This window comes from Sceloporus occidentalis, unplaced genomic scaffold (assembly GCF_023333645.1).
Source record: "Sceloporus occidentalis isolate IW3139 unplaced genomic scaffold, rSceOcc1.0.p SCAF_11, whole genome shotgun sequence".
In the NCBI taxonomy this organism is placed as follows: Eukaryota; Metazoa; Chordata; class Lepidosauria; order Squamata; family Phrynosomatidae; genus Sceloporus; species Sceloporus occidentalis.
The window spans coordinates 10,750,500-10,761,771 of NW_028316991.1; the positions used below are offsets into that span (position 1 = coordinate 10,750,500).

General features: G+C 37.5%; 1 protein-coding gene across 1 annotated transcript; it reads right to left on the bottom strand.

Annotated features, from left to right (window-relative positions):
• Window positions 1-5,353: 5,353 nt before the first annotated feature.
• LOC149305550 (GTP-binding protein GEM-like) lies at window positions 5,354-9,072 on the bottom strand. Its single transcript, XM_089477373.1, has 4 exons — window positions 8,751-9,072; window positions 7,189-7,265; window positions 6,244-6,448; window positions 5,354-5,631 (listed from the first exon to the last, which is right to left on the bottom strand). Exons 1-4 carry the CDS (start codon window positions 9,070-9,072, stop codon window positions 5,354-5,356), a joined length of 882 nt encoding a protein of 293 aa, XP_089333499.1.
• Between the last annotated feature and the right edge of the window lie 2,200 nt (window positions 9,073-11,272).

The following is an 11,272-nucleotide window of genomic DNA, read 5'->3' on the forward strand; positions in this document are numbered from 1 at the left end:
TTAGTCCTGGTATATTTCTTTGTATTAAACATATTTTTCTATTTGAATGCTTACCTGAATTCAAAAAAGTATGATAATTCCAGTCTTCAAGAACATCTGCCAGATACTTTGGTGTCCTTTGGAGAAGTTAACACTCTTTGCTTGCTGTACAGCCCATTTTATCAGCCTCAAAGCATTATCTAAGCAAATCATTTACTTACCGTAGAAAGTGGGAGGCACTTGAAATATGACAAGAATTCTCTTACAACTATTGATTTCTAGCACAGGCTAAGGCATTAGGTTGGATTCTGCGACATACAGCTCTTCCCTCGCTTTTACCTGAGAGCTTTTGTTGAGAAGTATTCTATAATATTTAGATCATGTGATCATCACGAATAAAGTGGTTTCCTGTTTTTGCAACTGTTGTGAAATATTTTGTGGGAAAAGCACTATTGAAACAAAGAGAAAACAGAAGGTTTTTGCTGTAAAATGTAGGTTCTACTGTATTTAACTAGCCATGTAGTTATTGGCCGTTAAACTTGTGAATGTAGGTCAAACATCTAGTAATAGGCACCTTAGACAAACTCAGATTTTTAGCACCCCTCTACTGAACAGTTACGAGGATGGCCTCTTTCAGAATGTTACCATTTGCTTCTTTCTAGGCCTCTCGGGTACTTACAAAAGATGCCATCCTAGAGTTGATAAGTAAAGGCATAGTTAGAGGGTGGACTTTCACCAAAACATTTGATGTGACTTTGTGTCCTATTCATAACTATTTATGTACTTGTTTAGGCATTTTAAAGATTTTATGGTGGAAGCATTCAAACTAGGTCACATGTCTTCTTGGTTGCAAATGTGGGGGGAAGACCCTGAAGCCACATGCGTGTGTACTGTCTAATGCCTGGGTGGGTAACGGCTGGGGATGTGTATCAGAGACGTGGCAGTGTTTGTTCTGGATCTTCTGACTATTCTGTTCTAGTCTCTAGGACAAAATGCACAATGTACAGTACCTGTGTGTGTTATGCCTTACCCTTCAAACAGAGGCATCACTTGTATCACTGACAGAGGGAGTGCCCCATAGTACAAGTAACTTTTTTGGAGTCTTAAGGCTAGGTTTCCACTTGGGTATTTTTCCTGCGTTATTTTCTTGATGAAAAACGCCAGGAAAAACGCCAAGAAAACTGCCACTGCATTCTCCTGCGTTTTGGCGTTTTTTCTGGCGTTTTAGCCTTTCTGTGGAAATTGCTTTTTTGACCTTAGGCAGTTTTTCCAGCCTTTACACGTTAGAATTGTCACCCAGCTAAAAGGGATTAGGATAAATGGCAAGTATCTGCCCCCGATGTCATTTTCTTGGTAGAGTTCTACGCCCCGTCGGACCCTTTTGTCTCTTTTCTGTGGTTTGTAAGGCATGCTTTATTCTGAATGTCTGCTCCTCTAGGAAGATTGGCCCCAAATGATGGTGCAAATTGTTTGCTGTTGCTTTTGGCACGCAGGATCCAGTTGATGCGTTGGGTATGTTTGTTTGTAATGGCATGTTTGTTCCAAATGGTGTAAAATTCAATATGAACTTTGTTTTGTGTGAAACTGTTTGTTTCCAGCCTATTTCTCGTAGGACACACAGATGCTGGGTCCATCCTCTGCATTGTAACTGTGGAAAAAAACACCATAAAAAACACCAAGGCAAAACCCACATGGCTTTTTTCTCTCCCATTGACTTCTTTTGGAGAAAAACGCCAAGATTTCCTTGCAAAAACACAAGAGTGTCAACATGCTGCGATTTTGAAAAACTGCCACAGAGCCCAAAAAAGCAGAAAAACGCCAAAGTGGACTGAAAAAACGCCGAACAGAAAAACGCCAAGTGGATATGGCATTGTGCGATTTCCTATTGAAGAACAGCTAACATCTGGACGCAGCGTTTTTTTACTAATAAAACGCCGTGTGGCTGAATTGGCGTTATTATGGGCGTTTTTGCAAAAAAAAAAACAAGTGGAAACCTAGCCTAACAGAGATAAAGTCTGGCAGATTCCTTAGGAACTATTGACTGAAACTTCCAAAATGATTGGATACCTTGGGGGTTTGAATGTTAATGAGTTATCCAGTGCAACTATAATGGCAGACATTTGTATCAAAGTGAGCGTTTGACTAAAATCTCCCCCCTGTCACAAAAAAGTCTAGGCCCACCTGTCACAAAAAAAAAATAGAAACATAAGGTCACCAACTCAGATGGCTATCAATAATGGTACAGAGACCAGCTCAAGGAATAGCAGGTAAAATATGTAGCGAACAAGCAGAGTTTCATACTGCAATACTGGAATTCACTGAAATAGCAATCATTGACTTAACCCTAAACAAAACAAAAGGTGCGTGAAGAAATGGCCATCAGGAAGTGCATCAAGATACTAGAAACTGGCAAATGCTTCCCAGCTTCATGTGTGAGAGCTATATTATCCATCAGGCACACTAGGCATTCTCCTAATGGCCCAAGTGCCAGGTGCCCCCGGTGCATTTGTGGATAATCCAGTGCCCAAACTGGACACTAAGCTGCTTCACATGACCACACACCAGCAAACTCCAGCCTTATGAGAGTAGCAGTGAAGCCAGATGCCTGATGCAAAATTACCATATTATGTGTATTTGTGTGTGTACTGAAAGGGGAAATGTGTACCCACAGACTTTGGAGGCTCCATAGTTGACACAAAGTCCACATCAGCGGCGGGCACAGATTGTCTCTGGTGGACCTACCTGATCCTGGAAACCAGAAGCATTACCGTTTGCAAAACGTATCCCTAGACCTTCATTTAATGAATGGACTCGATGAAAAGTTGATCCACAACTAAAAAACTAAGGATTCGATTTTTAGAAAGGCTAATGTCTCTAAAATGGAAACATATTGAGTCTTCAATGGCCTGGATATCTTTAGATGGTGTCCAGTAGAAGTGGAATTATTTAAAAGATGTTTTCCTGAAGGCAGTAGAACATTGCATTAAACATTGAAGGACAAGAAGGCAGGCTCCGAATGAAGAAAGATGAGAGCAAATACAATGCTAAGTAAAGAGGAACTCCTACATAAATGTTTAAGCCTTTAGTTATTGCCCTTTGGTTGTATATAAAATGTATTTGTATTGAAAATAATAACTTATGTTTTGTAATTAACATCTTTATAATAAATTATTTCAATTTCCTGGAAAGTATGCCCTGACCTGTCAACCCACCGGTTATGTCTTTGGAAAGTCTAGGCGTGACCCCTAATTTTACCAAATACCCCCACCCCCCCCAAAAAAAATAGTTTTTCTAAGCTACAATAACAAACACAGCGGTCAATGACATTTATTTTATTTTGATTTCCAAAAGTACAAAGTTAAAAAAATCTGAAGTTAAAATGTAACAAAACATTTTTTATACAGAAACGAGATAATAAATACATATTTTACGTAATATAAAAAATGACAGGCGCTAGAATAATCAACATAACAAAGCAAAGGTTATTTTTTCGAGTAGTTATTTGTGGGTAATCTTGATACACCATGACATTTGAAAAAGTAATTTCACATAACGTTTCCACTCCGTAGGTGATATACCAAAACTACAGGGCTGAATTGCAGTTTAACCCTTTCAGTAGCATGGGGGTGTGCTATATCCCTGTCAACGAAAGGTTAAATAAATAAATGTGATTTCACTGGCTATTAGCAAATTCCCAGGAGCAATAAATATACCAAAAGCATGTATTGCCTGCCAATTCCAGTGAGCTTAAATAATAACCCTTCAAGGACAAGGCTGATTTATAACTTCTCAGAATTACAAAATGTCTATGGTGTACAAATGTCCGATAAATACGTCAGATTATCTGATTGCAGCGGCATTTTAGAAACGTAAAGGAACATTGCAGATTATGAATACATATCATACAGTTCTATTAAACGCTTTAAGAGGATATACAAATGTGGGATAGACTGGATTGAGGTCTTGAATGGAGTCTAAGAATAAGTAAGACTGCAGTCCTGAAAACTGGGATTGGCCCATTAAAACTGTTGGGAGAAATGCTTTAAGGCCAGAGGAGGCCAAACCGCAAAGATAGGTGGGAATCACTGTTGGGTACTGGGAATTTGTCCGCTGTACCTAAAAGTCAGCCCAGGCCTTGTCCAGGAGTTTGGTATTTGGTTTGGTTTGAAGCTGAAGCTGCATAAATACACTTACAATGATACACAACGATAGACTGTCTCTAAAGTCTCTAAAAGCTGCAAGATGAGCTAACATGATACTCTTCTTACTGATTCCAACCATCACCTTCTCTAAAAACATTCTCATATATATATATATATATATATATATATATATATATAAAAATATTGGTTTTTATTGTAAGGAATTACTATCACATCCCTCTATTGAAAATGTTAAAATTACTTTGCTGTTATACTCTGGATTTTGTGAAAAATGCTAGTTACATTCAGTTATCATGATATGAAATCTTATGGGTAGCAGAGAGAGGCAGATTTGCACACTCTTCATGCACTCAAATGATTTATTTGAATATTAACCAATATAACTGATTTTTCGGTCCTTTTATTTGGTCCACTTTTTTAACCATTTATTAACCCACAGCAATGCATTGCTATCGTACTGAAACTACACAGTTTTAAGGCACTTGTGACCGCGTTTACAAACTAGGATGATAAACACAGGGATCCTCCACACTCTCTGTACACGTTATACCCATTTACAGCTATAAAGGAACTACTGGAGAATAACCAATTCCAGAGGCCAAAGTATCTAGCTGGACACTATAGATCACATCTAGGTATGATTACCTGAGTCAGGTATTGATTTAACAAGTCCCAGGATATCCAGGGGTTAATATTGGTCCAATATAGGTCCCGTCACCAATTCACTTAGCGTATGCCATAGAGGTCAATGTTATATAATTACATAAAAACAGCGCTATGGTTAAATTCTTCTATTGACTAAAGAGTGGTTTTTGATCAAAAATAAATTCTCACAAAGTATGGTGAAAATATAACATTTAACCAGACAAAACGATGTCAATCATTAGTTTTAGCAGGAGGTCAATGTTGAAAGCCGAATCCACTTGTTATACAGCTAATCCGATAAAAAAGGGAAAATAAAAATTCAATATCAGGCACTCTGGCACAAAAGGCCAGTGTTCTGTTAATATAAATATCAATATGAAAGAAATGTATTGTCCTTTTAACTGATTGGAATTGTGAATATGATCATCTCATCAAAGGTGTGGAAAACACAAGTAAATTGTGGCATTATCCAATCTAATATAGATTTCTTATTGCTCGAAAAATAACCCCATGATGTCCACCAAAGAGAACATATTTTGAGAGTTTTTTTGCACATCCTATTTTTCTTATAATACAGAGAGGTCGTGGCAAGACTTGGACTTCAGCTTAAATGCCATGTTCTTGTTTTTCTTAGCTACAATTTTCCCCCAGAATCTCCTGGCTTTCTTGGGGATGCTTTCTCTTCTTTTCTGGAACGCCAGCCTCCTTTCATTCTTCTCCTTGCTGTCCCTCCTTAGACGCACTTGCCGCACAATTCCCTCAAACAGTTCCTTCACGTTGTGCTGAACGGCTGCCGAGGTCTCAATAAATTTGCAGTCAAACACCACGGCGCACGCTCTTCCCTCTGCCAACATCAAATAAAAGCAAGCAAATTACAAAGGGGAAACCGGTTTCTGTATTCCAATAAAATATTCTATCAGATTATCAGCAAAACCAAATTCTGTAACCCCAATCAGAACCGGCAGAGAATGGACAGGGTTGCTGCAGAATATCCCCTTTCTTATGTTACATGGTTAGTGGTTTATATCTCGATACCAGGAGGCTGAGGTTGCACATCACTACTATTAGCTATTTTCCTTTGTGATCTTCACGTCCTGTATTTTGATACCATTTTATTAATTGATACCAGGCTTTCTGTGGGGGGGGGGGGTCTCTCGTGTTTTGTTATAGGTTGTATATTTTGGGTTGATTTTTTCTTATATTTGCAGCTTGCATAGAAACATAAACATTAACAGCAGATAACTATTCAGTCCATATAAACTGCAGATTTGTCCTGTTCTGAAGACCATAAACCTTAATGGGCCTTTGGTCTTGTCTTATTTTCATGATAGCCTCATGGCTATCCCACGAATGTGTAAATTCCCTCACTGTATTAACCTCTACATAGTGTGCTGGAAGGCTTTTCCACCTATCAACCACTCTCTTAGTATGGTAGAAAAAAATAGAAATACCATACCTGATACAGAAACCTCTCTGCACCGGACCAGGTCACTTTTATTGCCCACAAGTATTATAGGGATGTCTTCTGTCTGGCGTGCCCTTCTGAGCTGAATGCGAAGCTCCGAAGCTTTCTCAAAACTTGCTCTATCGGTGATGGAATAAACTATTAAATAAGCATCTCCAACCTGCATGCAGTGATCATGGATCCAGTTGTCCTGACTCTGCCGAAAACATGACAAGAAGTTATCAGATTAAGGAAATGTAAGTGGATACCAAATTCCAAGAATACAGTTCTACCCTCTTGTGTTAATTTTTTAGATGGAGACAGCAAGCAAAAATTCTAAAGGTCAAAATTCCTAGAGCCATTTTAGTAACTAACGACATTAAAATATGCCATACCCGGTAGTAGATATGAAGGTTAGCTTTAGTGGTTTTATGTATCAAGTTACAACATACTGTACAATGGCGTCTTCAGATAATCGGTGACGTTACTTGTTTATAGAATAGGAGATCAGAGCTGTGCTTGAAAGAATTCTAGCCGACGGACTGTTACTGTTAGCCAAAAAGCACAAAGATCTTTCTCCCGGACCACCGTGATGCTTTGCTTAGTAGATACTAAAAGTACAGAGGATGGCGGCGGAGATCAAAGATTATATACCTTTGCAGACATTACATTTTTAAACACGCTTGTGTAAACCATCCAGTGTAAAGTAGGACTTGGTCTCTAGGTCTGGAAAGTTTTATTCATAGCCTGATAATTCTAGGCTTTTCTGTACAAATAACCAAAGCATGAGAAATATTTGGAAACATTTTCCTCTGGCTAATTTGAGACCATGAAGTAAAAGCTGTACTCAGATCTTGATTATACTGGAACACATTTTTGTTATGTCTGCGCAAATTCTGAACAATATCGCAAAGCAATCTCTAAAAGTTCTGAAAAATACATGACATTTAAAAATACCTTGTTTTCCCACATGTCGATAAGGATTAATGTCGCACTTTCTCCGTCTACCATCAGGGTCCTCTCGTATGTGTTTTCTTTAAGAGATAAAATAAGTAAAGGTAAAGATTTTAAAAAGGTTGCCTTTTTTCTAGTATTACCATGACAATGTGACATGACAATTTTCCAAAAATAAGTATTTAACCGATTGCAGGAAAGGCTTCTGTTGTTGAATTGTCTGAGCTGTTTATGGAAGGGTCACCGGTCATAAGTTTGGTATTTAAGAGGTCTTCCTAGACTCCTCTTTAGCTCTCACAAAGGTGAATACTCAAGTCAACACCTTTACATCCGGGGAGATGATATTCCTCAGCCAACTTTTTCTTTAAGGGTACAACATCCGCCAAGTGGAACGCTGATAGCAACAAACCCCCTTTTTCTGCATTAAATTAGTTTTTCAGGTGCCAGATGGCCTTCTGTTGGCGGCAGGAGAAGTGGAGCTTTAATAGGAGGAAACTGCGCTACTGGGGAGCTTAATCTGAATTATAAAACAATATTTGTTGCAAAAAACATTAATCAAATAAGAAAAAGGGTTTTCTGTGATCAAGCAAGGACCCCCAAAAATACATAAATATTAGCTGTATGTTTCCCCATCTAGCAGGACCAGGCAGATGAACACATATCATATTTCTGAGATGATTTCTCTTTAAGCAATAGCCCTTCACATTTTGTATCTTTCCCAAAGCTTTCTAAAATTTGTCCTCAAAAACTCCAGCTTTGTTCGGTAATGGAAAATATTTCTTCACAGAGCAGAAAAGGCTATTAACCTTATATTTGCCAGAAGGGAATGGTGATTATAGCTTTAGCTTTCTAATATTTTAAGTGCTTTGCAATTTATTAATATCTCACTGATCCATAGAGAAAAAAATGTCATTATTGCATTTGTTTATTTTGTAAGCTTTCATCTGGCCTGTTACAAATATGTCTTTCCAACCCTCATACCAAATATGTTCGATCTTATGGGGCAAAATTATTTTTAGAAGCTATGTCAGTATATTAAGTGTTACCAAGAGGAATTTATGCACATAATTTTTACTTATCTGTACTGTTTTAGCCCCTTAATTCCCAATATACATACTCCTGACCCTGTTTTGTTCTCAAACTAATACAGGTATAACCCTATTTCAGAATTTAATCTCCTATCCCGTAAAAGTACTTTTACACAATAACTTTAGTACCAAGATTTTGTGGGGTTAATGGTTGTTTTTCGATCCCAGTGGACCAAGCAATATATATTATATATCGTACTTTTTCTTCTACCAAAAATTGGCCCAAAAATTCTCCTTTCTGAAATATTTTGCGATGTTAAAAACGATGATTGGATAGATGGCACTCAAATTATTACTCGATTATTGATTTATTGCCAGAGGATTGGGCAACATGTTGCATATGCCATGGAAAACATTAAGGATATTGCAACATTTTATCAAACGTATATGGAGGTGTTTTGTTTTATGTCATGCACTTTTTTTTATAGGAACTTTGAGTATTTATTTATAGCATTGCCATAAATCTTGTGAGCTTACCTCCCAATATGTCATAATCGCTGTCCAAAGAATCAGGGACTCCAGCAAATATGCTTGCGAGCGTAGACTTTCCAACTCCATGTTCCCCAATGAGGACGACTCGATAATAGTTATTCCCGGTTTCTGAAGAAATGACCGAGTCCGAGGAGTCACTTGACCAGCTGCTCCTGTAGTAGTCGTCTGGGTTTATGGTGTACTGGCGGTTGAGTTGTACATGTTGGTTCTTCTGTACGTGAATTTTCCGCCCATCTGCGGGGATGCTCCACCGCTGCTGTGACTGCACCGAAGTGCTGCTTCGTCTCATTGTCACGTTCAGAGTCATGGTTTTTATCCCTATATGAAAATAGAAGTGCAAGCACATTACAAAGTGAGCTATGCATGAATTAGTCCTACCGACAGCACACAAACATTCACAGAATAATAAAGAAATAACTCCAATAAGCAAAATCTAACAGAACATTCAATTTTACAACTTGTTTTAAAAGGAGCCATAGAGCCTTGCTTATTTGCTCTGGGGTGTATTCACTAAAGTGTCAATTTGTAGGAGAACTACAGTTTCAGCTCTCACTGTCTATTACAAAGTGTGAGTACCGCTGAACTTCTGCTGCAAGAATGGCTGAACTAGCCCTGCATCATGGTCCTCTATACATATGTCAGCTTTAGCCCTTGGTAATGCATAGAGAAGTTGGTGAAACTCCAACTCTACCGCAAACTCATGCTTTGGCGAATAAACTCCTGTGTGTCCCAAATATTTTTTTCCAAAGTCTTTATTTTGCTCAGTTCTGTAAGTAAAGGTTCTTCCAAAGGGAAAATAAGGTTCTTGTGAATCACGCAAGAGAGATGTTTGCTAATATTTCGCATACCCATCAAATTACAAAGTACCAGGCGCTTGGAATATTTAATTGAACCTCTTTGATTTGCCACTAGAGGCTTCTCTTGTATATTAAAAGCTCATAAATCCCTGTGTTTAAAACAACAAAACACGGTTTGCTGTAACATCTGGAATTTTGACTTCCATGTCTCTGCCGGGTCCAGAATCACCTAGTTATGTTACCATGTTTAGTAACGCTACCTGACCTGCCTCTCAGGCATGAACGCAACTGGTTTATAACTGGTTAAACATCAGTTACGTTAATTAAACACCAAAATATCTTTACCTGTCAAAGTATACAGACTATAAATCTACAGAACTCCAATTACAATCTAAACATTATATAACATACACGATCATTACAATCCATACTGCGCACAATAAGCTTTTAATTAAAAGAACCTTTTACAAATAACTAAAATATATTGATCCATAACGCTAAATGTAAAAACATTGCATGGTAGTTTTTTGACATTAACACTTTGTGCACCATATTCACATTAGCCTTTCCCCATGAATAAATCTACATCAAAATAACTAGTATTTTTTTTTTGTTTTTCTCATTAACCCACTACACGTCCATGGGTCGCTTAAATGGTACTGAAAATAATTATTTTCTTTTAAAGAAAAATATATATTTTTTGAAATAATTTGACTATAGTCTATAGTAATAGCAAAAAACTCGCATAACTGATAAATATCTCAAAATAAGTTTGATTGCTAGACCTGCTGAGAAAAGGCGCGTTAGCTTTAACAAAGCATATTAATTTGTGTCATCCATAGTAATTACACATTTTCTATATAGTAGTTCAGTCTGTAAAGGATCGATTTAATTACAATGCTTACCTTTTAAAATTTGCTTTCGAGGTTGTATTAATTTTGATGTTAAAATGCAAATAAAATGATTTAAAAAGAAAAATTCCGTATGAGAAAAATTGACTTTTCTCCAAAGGCAGAATGAGTTTCTGTAAAGTGTACGGATGAAGTCCTCTCTGACTCTGTCGTTCTCAGCCTTTCTGGTTTATATTAAGTACAGGAGCTCAGGCACAGGGATTTCTATGATGTCATCAGCCTTTCCAGGGCTCAGTCCAGCCCACAAAAGAAGGAAAGTGGCAAAAGACAGAAGGTCTAAGTAACACTAACAATATCACTTATCCGCAATCATTGCACATGATCTTTTTACAGTTTCCAGTAAACTCGCCCGTTACATTTTTTTTTTCCAAACTGGAAATCAGGACAATGGAAAAACTGTATTCACCAACCTTAAGCAATACTGCAGCCTGGTTTGGAATTCAGATATCATCCTCAGTAGTAAATAGGATATATAAAATAACAATTGCTGATACTGGAAAGTGAAATTATAAAGCACAGGATCAATCCATAAGTAACTTTTTTGCGACATATAAGTGGACTATGCGGTAAAATAAAGTAGTAGCTGCTACAACTTGCAAGCATAGAGTTACTGACCAATATTTTATTTTCAAATAATAAGAATTTATTGCAATTTTGTAAACTATTCAGTGTTTTATGTAGGTCAGGTGTAGTCACCTGGTATCATCTTCAGTGACACCACAACACTGAGAACTCTCAGAGATCATTAAGGGTGTCTTTCAGCTGACTGGGTGTTATGGGATTTGTGGTTCCGAACCAA